We start from the raw sequence: 15,930 nt of genomic DNA on the forward strand, positions 1-15,930 counted from the left end.
CCTGCCTAGATTAATTTCAACCCCCCGCTTCTCTCTCACTAGGTCAGTGAACCTGGCTGTGGGAAGTGCATTTGAGTGTCGGGTACGGTTCAGAGGACCCTCATACGGGATTATGAAGCCTTCCTTGAAACCTTGGTGTAATGTAAAGGCTATATGTCTATTGGAATAGAGGCTAAGACCCGATGCCAATCACTCCCAGCTGACTGGGGTCGAGGCTCACAAATAAGGGCTACTTTCCCCTGCCACTTGGGGCTTTTTTAGTACACTTGGTGGTGGGGTGACTAGCAGCACAGATGTGCTTGTATTTGCAATCCTGTGTTGTGCAACCCCCTTTGTTGTACTGCCAACAGGCTTCAGCTGTGGGGTTGGCTGCCCATGCCAGTACATGGAAGCATCCATGGGCACGAAAGGGGCGATTGTTCACATATTTTTCTGAATTCCATGCCATCATGTGTGTCAGCCGCAGCTCAACGTCTTGTGCACCCCATGATATGGATGGTATATCAGCTATCCTTCTTCTGAATCGCTCATCATAATTCAACCAAGAGAATCCCTTATAGGTGCAGTGGGTACTGACAATGGTATCTAAATAAGACCACAAAGTTAAGTGCTGCAAGGGATCGGTTCAGCCGACTATTGATGCTAGGCGCACAAAGGATCGTACCCAGTTGTTAATGTTTCTAGAGACCCGCTTGGGACCTGAAGGAGATTCATGATGTCTGCAATCCTTGAGTGATCCTTCCACCTTCCTACGCCCCCCTCCAGCAAGCTAAAAATATCAACATTCTGGAGAAGGCATATGTGGCGCCGGAATGAACGCGGAACATGCTGCCACAACCACTTTGTCATGTTTAGCGCTGGCAGGCTAGCGTTAGTGGCAATGGCACTTCATGAGCCCTCTGCTACTGACAACCCCCAGGAACTAGAGGAAGATGCTAGGGAGGAACTCCTGCTGCCTGAGGAATTGGAGCAACAGGCACCTCCTACTCTTCCTCTTATGCCTCCTTTCGCATTTATCGTGATCCTCAAGGGGCTGGGCCTTAATGGCCTCTGCTGGGGGGGTGGGATACCTTATCCAACCCTGGTGGTTGTTCAGAGGATTCCCCAGGCCTGTGCACTGATGTGACCCCACTGGACTCACCTGCAGCAGTCTGTGGCGCTGCAGGTTGGGTGCGTGGTCCAGAATCTCTGGGCCATGCACCCAACCTGTGGCATTCTGTAGGCATCTGTGGCATTCTTTAGGTCCAGATGGTTCGGGGTACTGAAGCTCTCAAGTGCAGCATAGATTGGGGCAGGGAGCTGGGAGACCAACTTCACAGGCTCCTGCGGTTCCGGCATGCTGATGCCCAAAGACTGCAGGCACATGGTACAGCCGGGATTCCATTGGCTAGTACTAGGAGGAATAACTGATTGCCAGTGTGGTTTGGCCCCATGGTAAAAACTCAGAGGCCCTGGATATGGCCAAGTGGGCCATGGTGGAGTGACCGCCTCCGCAGCCCTCCATCCTGGCGCCTGTTGACTGTAGGGGAACAAAGTTAAGCCATGTGGTCGGGCTCCCGGCTGCAAACCATGCTGTTCCTGAGGGGTGAAATCACCCCTGGGCCACTTGTCCCACTCCCCAACCCACTGGCTGGAGCTGGTGCGGGGGGCAGCGGAATGCAACTGTCCCCAGCAGGAAAACTACCCCCAGGCTGCCCAGTTCCCATCCCTTGGCCACACTGCCATTCGTTGGGGTGCTAGGGTTTGGCACTGGGTCCCCGACGGGGACTGAGGTCACCATCAGGCTCTTCCCCAGGATGCCCTGCATTTTCAGGACCCCGCACCCCCCTGGGGATTATCGGCTGGCGGTGCACCTGGAGATTACTACCCAGGTGGTACTGGGTTCTCCAGGTCCCCCCCGTGGGGACGGTTGGCGAATCGAAGCTCTAGCCCTGCAACCACGATTGCATGCAATGGCTGAGCTAAGATGCTGCCCCTTAAATCACTTCAGGAAGAGCCAATATGGATGCACCTACCGTCCCCCAAGGGAACTACCTCTTTGAAGTTTGGGTGCAGGATGGCTGGATCTCCTCCTCTGTTCCAGTTGAGGCAGATCTGACCCTAGATTGGTTCTCTCACTGTTGCCTCAACCACAGGTCACCACCCTTGCATTGCCTGAGGAAAATAGAAGTGAAGGGGCTGGCCCAAGGACACAAAGACCAGGTAGTGAGATTTAAACCCTGGCTTCCCCGGATCATAGCCTGCTGCTCTAACCACTGGGCTACTCCATGCTTCCTCCTTATGTTATTATTATTTTTTTTAATCCAATGACCAAATTGTTACGGCAGCCGTGGTATTTTTCCCTAGTGTGGCAGCTATGCAGAGGACAGGAAGCAAAAGGGACAGGGGCACTGCACCCCGGTCAGATTCCGCCTCTCTGCATGGCTGCCCCCACCCCCATTGGATGACCCTGTGCCAGAATTGGCCAATGAGCCTTCTCATAATAGCTCACGCCCCCCTGATGGAGCCCTCCTGTGAGACTCCCTCCACCCCTCCTGCCTGTAGCCTGAGGTTCCCACAGCTGAGATCAGGCATGCTTGCATCAGCAGGGGGGGGGGGGGGAGGGGCTGACATTGGCATGCAGGCTACATCATTGGGCCACCCCAACACCACACAGCTGCAGAGACAGTGTCTCCATGGCCCCTTCATGGCGTTTATGGCGCGTGCGGCGCCAGGTTATCAGCGGCATCTGTACACACACCACGGGACCGTGTCTAATCTCTTTTAAAGAGATCCACACATCTCTATGAAAACACATATACTTTAAAGTACAGAATTAAAGGCAGAAAGAGAGAACAACAGATGAGAAAAACAATTTGAAATTTTGATCTGTTCTGTATCACATGAATTTATTTTTCATTAAAATTGATTTATTGACCTTTGGAGGTGGCATTCATTATCTATTAAGGCCTTCTATGGAGAAAACTGAATAGTTCAAATAAAATCTAACTGAGGCAGTGCCCTGTCTGGAGAGAAATAATTTTATCTTTTTTCTTCAGTGAGAACAAAAGTGTCAATAATTTTCAGGAATTCATTTTGCATAGCACAGCATTTCCAAGGGATTAGCACCCTGTATTCCACACAATAAATTTTCTTGTTAACACATAAACATTCTGCTTCACTTATAACAGAGATTTTTCACAGGCAATCAGATAATGTTATAATCCCAAGGAGAATTAGTGTTCTGGCATTCTGTGAAAAGAAAATGACTTTTTTTTTAATTGATGCTATGAGCTGATCTGTACTTAATGAAAAAAAAAATCTATCTATCTATCTATCTATATATATATCTATATATCTATATATATCCACCCATTACTTTGCAATGTGGAGATAATAGTATTTCTTTGTTTATCTCTATTACACTGAAGGAGCTAACAAGGAAAATTCATGTGAAAGTATAATATAATGATATTTCATTTTCTATAAGGTCCATATTCAGTAAGCCAATAAGCAAACATGTTATTTGGTTAAAGTTAGCCGAATAACTTGTCACAGATATTCAGCAGAACGATCCTCAACTAAAATTATCTGGATAACTTTGCCTGAATAAGTTAGGGCATCATGCTGAATATATCTGGTTACAGTTATCAGTTAAGGTTACCCAGGCAACACTGAAGTTAATTGGCTATATTATTAAGTACATAACCAGTTAAATCAGATACCCCACAAAAACACTCAGCCAGCATGCTTGATTATTCACCACCATTTCACACACAAAAATAATAAAAATTATGTGAGGGAATGGGGTAGATTTTAAAACATTACGCAGGCACATCCATGTGCACGTGCTACCCGGCGTGCACACATGGATGCATGATTTTATAACATGCGCGCTGGCGCGCATGTTATAAAATGCTGAGTCGGGGCGCACAAGGGGGGATAGAGATGTTCAAATATGCACGGCGACGCATCGGGGCCTTCCCCAGTTCCTTCCCAGTCCACTCCAATTAAGGAGCGGACTGGGAGGGAACTTCCCAAATCCCTAGCCTGACCTCCCTTCCCCTTCCCCTATCCTTCCCTTCCCCTATCCCTATCCTAAATCCCCCCCCAATTCATTGTCCTACCTTTTGCTCCTGCTTCTGAGCAGGAGCAAGTTGTACACACCGGCACCCTGCCGGCGCGAGATCCTCTGGCACAGCGGCAAATTGCTGCTGTGCCGGGTGCCTCTAGCCTCGCCCCCCTCTCCGCCCCCCAGACCCTTTTGCTTACACATGTCCTGGGGGTTTATGCGTGTGGCCGGGCCCTTTGAAAATTGGCCCAGAACGCATAAGGCCTGACCACGCGCATAAACCCCCAGGTTTCACGTGCGTAAGTGTTTTAAAGTCCGGCCCATATTGCATAATTTAAAACATTGCTGGCAATAGCGGCCCGATGCCCCTCCAAGATACTTAAATGAAAAGAAGGCTCCAGGCCCTACTTCATCCCACCATTCCACTATATTGCCATCCCTTCCCCTGCCCTCCCACCTTACACAGAACCCCCAAAACCCCCAGGACATGCCGGGAGCGAGTAGTGCCTTTGTTGCTCTCCTGGCAGTATCCTCTCTTGCGCTTACAACAAACCTGTTAGCGTTCACTGCTAACATTGCCCAGTTTCCTGTCTACAATGGTAGCCAATCTAGATCACAAGTACCTGACAGAACCCCGATGTTTGATCAATTTTTTGAATTTCACTTGCAGGGATAAGCACTGGCTTTCTCATGTCTACCTGTCTAATAACTGTTTATGGACTCCCCTTGAAACAAGTTCAAAAACATGCAGTGGTTTCCAGGTGTTGGATATTATCAGGGGTAGGCAGCAAGTTTCCTAGTATATAGATTTAACTACACTTCCAAGGTAAGGTAACAAAATGTGAGATTGGTCTCCTGGAGACAGTTAAATTTCAATAGACTTGTAAATTGAAAATATCCTTAAATAGAACAAGGTAGACAAAGGCAACCAGGCACACTCTTTGTCCTTTTTTGATAACATCTATCTTGGGCCAGATGTACTATAGAGTAGGGATGTGCAATCGTTTTTCCCGAATTAGGCAATGTCAACAAAATTGCCTAATTTGGAATGGTTCGGGAGAACTGAAAAACAATTGAATTTTTTCTGAAATTTGGAAAAAAATTCATTTTTCACTTACCGAGCTAACAGGAGTTAGCGGGCGCTAACTCCCGATAGTGCGCACTAACCCGAAAATCAGGTCCCCCGAAAACAAAAACCCGAACCACAGGAAAAACAAAATTCCCGTGGGGAGGCCCTGAAACGAAGCCCGACAGAAATTTTTTACCCGAAGCACATCTCTTCTATAGAGTTTTTCTCAATTTGTGTCTATTGGAAAGATGTTTAGTACATCTAGTTAGTGTAGCTGGGTTCAAAAAATGTTTGGATAAGTTCTTGGAGGAGAAGTCCATTAATGGCTATTAATCAATTTTACTTAGGGAATAACCACTGCTATTAATTGCATCAGTAGCATGGGATCTTCTTAGTGTTTGGGTAATTGCCAGGTTCTTGTGGCCTGGTTTTTGGCCTCTGTTGGAAACAGGATGCTGGGCTTGATGGACCCTTGGTCTGTCCCAGCATGGCAATTTCTTATGTTCTTATCTTTTCTCATAAGTAAAGTACCTTATTTACATTATTTTAAAACATGAATGTGTTCTTTCCAAGCTGTTCCAGAAACAGCATTAGTCCATTAGGGCAAAATGCCCTTCAAGAAGACTTTGCTGACCTAATATTTTTTGTCCCAGTTTGTACCGTGGATAATACTATATTATATCACATGTAATCTAAATTCTGTAAATAAATATTTTGAACATTACGATATGCTTTGGATTGCTGCTCATGCAATTAACTATTCATAGTGTAATATACATGCTACTCATAGATGATCTCATCTCTGTCTGCAGCAGTGTTTTCAGTCTGCATATCTGATGAACATATTATAAAGGCTGAATCACTTTTCAAGTCTATTGCATTGAATCATTGTTCTAGTTTCAACTTTCAAAAGTAACAAAATACAATATTACAGGAGACTGAAGAAACATATTTTAATTGTTTATATCTCTAATTAGCAAAGTCAATACTATGATGAAACTAATACTATAGCAAATATATAGTGCACATATTTGATATTTACCTTCATTATTTTTTATGGTGAAATTAGGATTGTTGGCCATTTCAGGTAGAAGACTGTAGAAAAAATAATGTCCATTCTTTGGGTCATCACTGTCAATGGCACTAACTGTTTGAATTATCTAAAACAGAGAAAAGTGATATTTAATCATGACATTAGACAATATAAAATACTAATTAGCAAGCGATAATGTGCAGAATTGCAATTCACAATCACATAATAAACTGAACCATGCAAAATAAATTCCATAAATCAATGAAGCCTACCTCATGGCTATATCTGAGCTTAAAAGGAATTAGAAATGTAATGAAAGAATTAAAATATCTTGAGGGCCTTAGAATAATCTGTTTTTACCATGGGATTCTAAATCAAAGTCCTGAAATTCCAGAATTTTAAATTGCATCATTGTATGTTGTTTAGTGTAAGTTTGATTGATATTTACTGACTGTGATTTACAAAGACTCTGATTTTGAAAAGCAGGATTAAAACTGGGTTTTACATGTGTAAGTGCACTTATAGGCAAATTTTAAAAGCCCTGCGCACGCCAAAATTGGTAGATATGAGCAGAGGTTGGGCTGCCGCTTGCCAAGCAGATTTTAAAAGCTGCCTAAGGCCGTGTGTATCTTCCGCTGCATGCAGAAATGGAGTTTCTAAAACGGGGCAGTGTGTGAGCGTGGTTTGGGCATGGTATGGGCGTGCCATGGCCTGGCCAAGAAATATGCACATAAATACTTACGTGTCCTTTCGCGGGCCGGGGTCCCCTGCCTCGTAACTTTACTTCTGCTATGGCTGATGTGTAAATAATAAAATAAAAATAAATAGGCCAGGCAGCAGGGTTTTAAGGGGTCGAGGTTAACAGGGCAAAGGGTAGCTATAAAATTAGGGACGGTTGTAAGTCCTATCTCTAAACTGGACAAACTGGGAATGAACTGGGACAAATACCTATGATGTCAGCGCACATCCCTTGTAAAATGTACAGGATTTACGTGGTAGACGCGGGAGTTTTGCGCACATGCTTGCATCCATTTAAAATTGTGTGCACATGTACACACATCCAGGCTATTTTATAACATACATGCATATATGCTCATATGTTATAAAATGGACGAGCCTCTGGACGCGAGCCAGCAAACATGTGCATATATGCACCTGCGCGCCACAATTAAATTTATCATCCCAATGTGCATAAATGGCTTTTGAATATTGCTACCATAACATGTTACATTTACATGCAGGACTCCTTTGAAAATTCACCTGTAAGGCTTTACTCCCATTCTATGGGAAAAATACTTGGGCCTGGATTTTCTAAAATTGCCGGCCTTAGTGAATCGCGCGGTACCGGGGGGTGTGGGAGTGAAGCAGGGGGTGGGCCTGCGAAAGCCGGCAGCGATTGCACCTCTGCGGTGCAATCGCTGCCGGCTTTCGCAAACCAATAGCGCCACCATGAAAGGTGGCGCTATTGGGCGCATTACTGGCGGCAATAAGGGTCCTTACCTTTTCGCCGTCAGCAATGTCTTTACTGCGTCTGCCCCGGTGCTGCACCGACTCCTCCCCTTCCGGTGCCGACTCTGCCCCAATCTAGCTATGGTACGCGAAAAGTCCCTTTTCACGTGCAAAAGCTATAGAAAATGACCCCCTTAGTCAATGAGGCCCTGTATTTGTATTGGTTTGTACTGTTTATTATTACTGTAAGTCACTGTGAGTGCTCACTGATATGATGGCAAATGAAATAAGAACAATCAATAAATTAATAAACTAGAGTGGTCACATGTGAAATATGATAGACATACACAGAGAGAAGTGCAGAGTTTTGATAAACATATGACAGTTTTAAAATCTATCCCTACAGCATATTTTTGTGATCTATGAACATTCACACATAAGGACATGCACAGGATTACAACATTTCTTCTCTTTACAAGAGACCAATGTACTAAGCTGTTCTGAGTTTTGCTGAAAAGGTATGATTGTATGAGCGTATATTTTCAACAAGTACTCATAAGGAAATGATTCAGGTAGAAAAGTAACATATGTATTTTTCTAATGGTTGACTTCACAAACTAGTTTTCACAGAATTCAGAAATAATGAGCTTCTTTGCATAAGATTGCATTGCAGCAGTTCATCTCACAATTATTGTAAACTTACACATTAGTAGATTATGCTCGTAAGTTTACTGTGTGTTTGGGGGCCATTTTGTGAATGTTTTTGAACAGGTCCAACACACACAAAAATCTATAAGAGCTCCAAACTGATTTTACATATATGTTTTAATATTTTGCATGTTTTCACACATGTATGGCTCCATTTGCAAAATCATTTGCCTCTAAGGGCCTGATTCAATAAGATTTCTTTTCCTATGTACTCAGAATGGGAGAAAAATCCTGGTGAATCAGACCCTAGATGTTTTATTTTAAATTAACATAAGTAGGGAAAATGAATCCAGTAGGGTTATAAATGGGCACCTTTTTAGTATACTCTATCACATTCATACTGTTACACTTGTCAGTCTTAATTACATCACACTTAAAAAAAAAAACAGAACACAAAGGAAAATGAATTGCAAGCAGTGATACCGTCAGCATATTTAGGGAGTGAAATATTTTCTATATAAATATGTTGCAAAAAAAAAAGATTAATTCTCAGCTTTAACATATGTTAGCTTTCAGATTCAAACTGTGCTATACTAGCTTCTAGGCATCCTTTTAACAACATGAGGTTTTAAAAGTAAAAGCATCTAGTCTACTTGAGAAGCCAAAACCGAATGTTAGCTTGCATTACAAATGGCAGAATGATTTCCATTCAATAAACATTCTAGCAAGATATAAGCTGATGGTAGAACATGCATTTCAGGAAAGAATATCATCCATATCTACTGCAGAAAAAAATGAACTAGCAGGTGCTTTTCATGTCATGGCAATTCATGGCAGACCACTTTCTCAGTCACTGGATGTCACTACTGTACTTGACCTCTATATAGAAGTGAATATTTATTATTATTATTTTTATTATACCGAGTTTCATGATGGAATCACATCAACCCGGTTTACAATTAACAATGTGAGTAAAGGCAGAGAGTAACATAGTAAAACATTTCCCAATTCAACGTCACATATAGAATGAAACTTAACAGATATAATAACAATATTTAGGATGTGAGAAAGTTACAAAAAACAGGGAAAAATAACTAGGATCTGAAAGGGGGAGGAAATTGAAGGAAGAATATTAACATTTTAGCCAACTGTATCAATTAATAAATATGTATAGTATAAAAATATAGATGAGTAGCAAAAATGATCAAATATGATGCTGTTGTGAATTATAATAATAAGATGCTGTGACTGCGTATGAAGTTAGTGGGTTTATTACAGTTCACTAACTTTGTGTTTGTGCTGATGGGTGGGGAATTTAATATGGGTAAAAATATTGGTGCCAGTGCAGAAGTGATCCTTAATAAAATGTAATGGGAAGAACTAAGTCTTTATAGGTGAAGGTAAACTAAATAAATATTTTCCTGAGAGCAGGATTATGTGGATACTATGTACCATGTGCTTGAGTTGCTTATTTACAATATTCTTGCTATTCTACTTTTGTTATATCTCAACTATTGTTTTCAGAAATCAAATATATACCAGTTTATACAGTACTTTGCCTTCTATTTGAAAGTAGACATGCCAGTTAAAATGTTCAAGAAATCTCTTTAATTTTCTTGAATTACTCAAGTAGAATGTAGGGTATTCTTCAGTTTTATACCTTTTTTGTGAAGTTTGCTATTTTGGGATTTAAATGCTCAATGTCGTCTCTTTCATTTGGTATTGGAAATGTCAATCAAAGAGGGAGCTAAAGAAAGGGAAGTGCTATGTGAAAAAACAGGTGGGATATGATAAGTATTGTTTTTAAGCAAATTGTATGTTGATTTAAAGGTTTGTTTTTTGAACCTATTTTGGTCTTACTGGGGTTATTTTTCATCTGCTGTTTATTTTTATAGAATATAACTCTTTCCATTCTGAAGACCTGTATGGTCCTACTCTGTCCCTCCTGATGCAGCCATTGCAAAACATGCCTTGTGTTGGGGAACCAATGGCGCTTTATATGGACTATTACCTGTTCCGTTTTGAAAAGTTCAGACTTCTTGTTTGCATGATTGATCACAAATAAATGGATTTTTTTCCTTTATAAAGATATTTGTTTTTTTTACGAATGAGTTCAAAGTGATTTAACACATCCCCTGCTTTGTTTCTGTTGATTATTCTTTGACATTCCCCCCCCCCCCCCCCCCGAAAAAATAATGCCCTCTATAATCATTTTCCTCTCCAACTGGCAAGAAAGATATTATGACCTCCTCAAAATTAATTTAAAGCTGTTAATTAACAAAGATAACTCAATCCTTTTCACCAAAATGTTGCTGTGAAATTTTAAGTCCTGGTTAACCTAGAAAATCAGAATTCTTAGAGTCAGAATTTCCTTCTGCTAATGTCCTACCTGTTACATCATTGTTCCTGACAGTCAACATCTGTATTAAAGTAATTTTTCAAACAACAAAAGTATTTCACAGCAAGAACCTATCTGCCTTTTATTTTAATATCTATCCATATATAGAAATATAGATAGACATATGCAGAGAGATATTTATTTATTTATATTCTATACTGCTGTCCCAACAGTAGCTCAAAGTGGGTTATTTATTAATTTATTAAGAATCTCATGTATCATAGCAGAAAGGAATTTTATTTATAGAAGATTAACATTTTGAAATGTATATTTTGTTACACAGGACATTTTGTATGAAATTCCTTTTTCAGTTAAATCTCTAACTCAACTCCTGCTTATTTTCCAGATTATATACAGATGTAAAAATAAAAGGTTTTAAAAACATAGATACACAGTATTTACTTGTCCAGGTTTTCCATTTTCACACAAGAAAGCTTCATATTCGGATGCAAACTGAGGGGCATTATCATTGACATCAAGAACTTTGATGGCAACAGGTACTCGAGATATTTGACTGTGATTCCCTAAGAAGTGGGGAGAAAAATAAGCAAAGAAAAAAAAAACGGTAAGCAAGTCATATTTGCCTTACATTAACCATAAGCACATTTTTTAATGTAAATCCAGTTCATGATATATTAGCTGTTACAAAGTAAGTATTTCCAGTTCTTTTTCTATAAGTAGGAGTGCATTAGTCAGAGGAAACATGCAAATGAAACAGAAAAAGAAAAATGGCCAGCATTTCATCACAAATTCATAAATCACTGTTATGAACAACCTTCATTAGGGACTGGCTTAATGAAGGCCTGCTAGGAGTAATTGGTGGATTTTCCACTGATGATGCTTGCCTTAGTTTGTTGATAATATTTGTTGTGCATCCAAAGCATTGCTATAAACAACCAGATTTGTTTTTTTCTTTATCTTTGTCAGAGTCTGCACCATTTTATTTTCTGGTTTTGACTGAATATCTGTTCTATCAGTATATCATAATAGCGGTTAACAGGAGCAAACTGCCAGAAATATAAGGTGACATTTGCTAAGGTACGTTATTATTCATTTCAACCATAAAATAAACATTCCAAGTTAAGCAGTATTATCGACTAGAGATACTAGTATAGTTCTTTTCTGCTTTAAAAGCACCTTCCTTTCCGGCCTGTCCCTCACAATGAGTCATTTTGCACACATAGAATAGAAAGATCCTCAGTAGATCAAAGGAATGCTGAGCAGAAAAACTACTGTCATTCAGGTTTGCCTTCTGCTTTCTAGCTCAAAAGAAGAAAGCAATCCTTTCCCATCATTAATCTTTAACAAAACTTTATCTGAATTAACTAGAGAAGGGGTGGATAGATTTGAATAAAATCTGAACCTCATTTAACTGGCAAAGTAGGTGGAAGCGCATATTTTGGGAGGGGAATGGAGAGAATGGGAATGTAAGACTAGAGAGGGAGAGGGAGAGAGACAGGAAGAGTTGGCCTCAAATTAGAAGATCTACAATACGGACACTTTTTCTTGTGCTCGTCTTCCAGCAACTCAACCCAAACAAGATAGTGACAATTAAACTTACTGGTATAGAAAAAGCTATTTCATTTTCAAGTCCATAAATATTATCACAGTTGTGAATATTATCAACAATGCTAGAATTAGGGTACATTTTTTTTATATTGGTAGGTTTAATAGTTGGGTTGTGAACAACTGGTGTATATCTTTAATTTGCTATTGGGAGATGGCAAACAAGAAACATAGTAACTAAAATAATACATGATTTTTTTTTTCACGATGTTGCTTCCATAAGTGAAATAATCTCCCACCTTTCAAGAAGAAATGAGCAAACCATTTAGTTAAAACTTTTTACAAATTCATTATATTGTTTTATTATTTTTTCTCAGCTTTGATGGAGAAATTTGTTGGAATTTCCTCAGTCAATTGTGAAAATGTAATCAGCTCTGTTTCAGATTCAACCTGAATATGCCAATTTAAATGTACCAGCTGCAAGTACCACCAGTTGGGCAAATACACTATAATCTCCAAAAAATACTTGTTGATTGCAAGGAATTCACATCAAATTTATTTTTTTTCATAAAATTGTTTGGGAACTAATAAGAAACCCTCAGATTTTTGTCTGTGTTTGCCAAATTAGTTCATAAACCATTAAAGAAAATAAATAAATACAGCTTTCACATTTCTTAACTAGTGATCTTTTTGCCTTCGTGCACACATTTCCCTGTGCAAAAAAGTGAGGTCTAGGGGCATTCTGGGCAGGGCTAAGAGGTACACATGGAAGTTGCTATTTTTTAAGAGACTTATGTGAGTACATGTGGTAATTTATTTACGCAATTTTATACCTACCAATAATCTTGTGCAATTGATCTCAGACTGGTTTGTTGTCAAGCATTGGTTGGATGGGAGGTCTGGGTGAATTGGGGGGAGTTCAGGCTGAAGAATTAGGAAGGTCTCAATGACCTGAAGAAGGACTGGGTGAACTGGTGCAGGAAACGGAAAATTGGTGATTTCAAATAGATCTATATGTTTAATATATACCGACATAAACATATACATCAGGGTTTTACATGAACGTTGTATTCTTTTATGCATAAATTATACACATGTTTGGAAAATAGGTAGGGGAAAGTATGCACTTTCAATGCTTTGAAATACTTTCAATGCATTGCAGGTATTTGCGCGTAACCATACATATGCGTATATATTAAGACGGTAACTTTCAAATTGGTGCATGGGCACACATCTGGGCACATACATTGGCCTGCACCAAGGGCTGCAGCAATTTATAACAAGTGCATACCTTATAGAATAGACTGGTCATGCTCACATGTGTGCCAGAGTTTATGTGGGTGCAGGCATGTGTGCGTAAATCCCTCTTGTACTACTTACATTGCATTTTAAAGGGGCACGCCCAAGCCATTTCCATTTAGCAGTTCGGCCAGTTAGCATATAGGTCCTCCAAACCCCCCTGACTTGATAGCCTACATTCTCCCAGTTAGCAGAAGTAAAGTTGCATAGCAGAGGATTTCGGCACACATCGGGGCACATAAATATTTATGTGCACATTTTTGGCTCACACCTCAAAATGCCCAGGCCTCATCAGACCATGCCCATGCCCTGCAGGAGATTTGCACATATCCGGGTGGCTTTTAAAATCAACTCGCTCGTCTGATCCCAACTTATTCGCACATCCCTATTTAATGTGTGTGCCGGGTTTTAAAATTCACTGTTAAGGGGATAGACATATTGGTATTTTATAATCTGCATGTACTGTAGTATATCTCCATGTGGTCATATCTGTGGGGCTGCACTGAGCTGTTTGAAAGTTATCCTCGCTATGTAAAAAATTATATTTTTTAATGTTGCAGGATATATTCTTAAATAAGTCGGGCAGGATTTAAGATTTTTGCACCCATAGCCAATATATGGCCTTAATCAGGCAGATGTAAGGATATTCTTTGGCCTGGATATTTGATGTCTTCGAAATGTGGAACCCAAGGCAGTTGCTAATGTTGCCTATGCCTTAAATCTGGGCCTGGAAATAAGGTGAACTAGCAATCCTTTATAGATTATTTAAAACTATAAATGGTAAAGAGGAAACATTGTGTTACTATACTGATAGCAGCCATGGTTTCTATTCAAGGCATTACTTTTAATTATTCCCCCAATTTAATTTTACAGACTAACACATTCAAATTAATTTCCAGTCAATTAGTTAATATTTTTAAATAAATAAATACATACATAACTTCTCTTCAAAATAAAGAGTAAAGCTCCAATTCAAATCTTAATAATGTTCATGAATCCCACATAGAGATTTATGCAGTGGAAAAGGCCAGATTGCCTAATGTGGTTCACTGATTCTGTCTTTCTCGCATACAGATTCCCTCTATGTGTGAAATAAGTGCTGACTGGTAAGGTCTGATCTGAGCTTCAAAGTTTTAAAGATGATTAAAACTTAAGATGCCATAATGAATTCTGATGAACATCCAACAATGAATATTACAAAAAGGTCATGCGTTCTTTTTCAATTTAAAATGTTAATGGAAATGTATTGGAAGAAGAAAAGGATTACTAAAAGGGATACAAAAGAGGTCAAAAAGCAATCAGAAGTGGAAAAATATGGCATCTGAAAAGGAAAAAATCTGTAGAAACAAAAGTCCTATAATTTGTTACAAATTTCAAGTCATAGGCTCAGTTCCATTGCATAACACCTCTCTATAAATGTTTTGTAACTGTTCTTCTTAACTTTATAATTAACTTCAGTTTCAGTGGCAGTAGGTTCTCTTCCTCCTTATTAAAGATTCTTGAGCCTCTCATTCTGTAGAAAATGCTACTGCTATATTACTGATATTTAAGATATTTGAATGGTCATAGCATATCTGCCTTTTCTACTCTTTCTTGCGGAAAATGCATCATTAGTTCCTTAAATTTCTTTACAGATGGCTTATTTTATAACATGTGTGTGTACTTGCTCACATGATATAAAATATTAGTGCATCTGGCCGCATGCCCATTTTAAAGTTTCCATCTTTATTTCCAAAAAACAAAAGAAAAAGCAGTAGCAGTCAGTCTCTCTCTTTGTTGCAAAAATTGCAGTTCTTAAAAATAAAACAAAGTCCTACCAGGCTTTATCTCCATCTCCACTACCCATCTGGACCTCCACCCCCAGTTTACCTGCAATTTAAGGTTAGATTGTCAAAACGAGGTAGTGTGTGTTTGTGTATGTGTGACTGAGAGAGAGTGACAATGTGTATAAGTGGGTGAAAGAGAGAGAGAACCAGTGTAAGTGAAGATGTGTATAAAAAAAGAAGTGTTTGAGTGAGAGAAAGAGGGATTCAATGTGTTTCATTGAGTAAGAGAGGGAGCCTGTGTTTTTGTTTGTGTGTATGTTTGCTTGTGAATGAGAGAAAGGGACCTGTGTGATAGATAAAATGTATAACTGAGAGAATGTATATGTGTATGTGTGTGCGTGTGTGTGTGTGTGTGTGTGTATGAAAGAGAGAGAAGGGTAAGCGTGTGTACAACAACTCCCCCCACCCCCACCCCATCTGCTAGTCTCAGGACCTCTAGAAATCAAAAGTTCCCAAGTAGGATTTATTTTATCCTTGTTAGGTTTAATCAGTGGGTGTTATGATATGATTACTGCTTTGTAATATTTTGGGGGGTTTGGGACCTTTTTTAAAATTTTTATGAGTTGTATCATTTTTGAATGTTATTCTATTTTTCACCTGTGTTGAAATATTTTTATTAGTATAGTTTTACTATTATTGATGTTTTATTTT

At 39.7% G+C, this 15,930-nt stretch overlaps 1 protein-coding gene across 2 annotated transcripts in view; it reads right to left on the reverse strand.

The window, feature by feature from the left end:
- CDH8 (cadherin 8) overlaps positions 1 to 15,930 on the reverse strand; it is a 515,521-nt gene that overhangs the window by 55,215 nt on the left and 444,376 nt on the right. For both annotated transcript variants that reach the window (XM_029608175.1, XM_029608174.1), the window contains 2 exons: positions 11,051 to 11,172; positions 6,163 to 6,280 (listed from right to left, as the gene is read on the reverse strand). In XM_029608175.1, the coding sequence (XP_029464035.1) occupies positions 6,163 to 6,280; positions 11,051 to 11,172 (240 nt within the window). The remainder of the gene's footprint in view (positions 1 to 6,162; positions 6,281 to 11,050; positions 11,173 to 15,930) is intronic.

The sequence above is a fragment of the Rhinatrema bivittatum genome, chromosome 7 (assembly GCF_901001135.1).
Source record: "Rhinatrema bivittatum chromosome 7, aRhiBiv1.1, whole genome shotgun sequence".
Classification (NCBI taxonomy): domain Eukaryota; kingdom Metazoa; phylum Chordata; class Amphibia; order Gymnophiona; family Rhinatrematidae; genus Rhinatrema; species Rhinatrema bivittatum.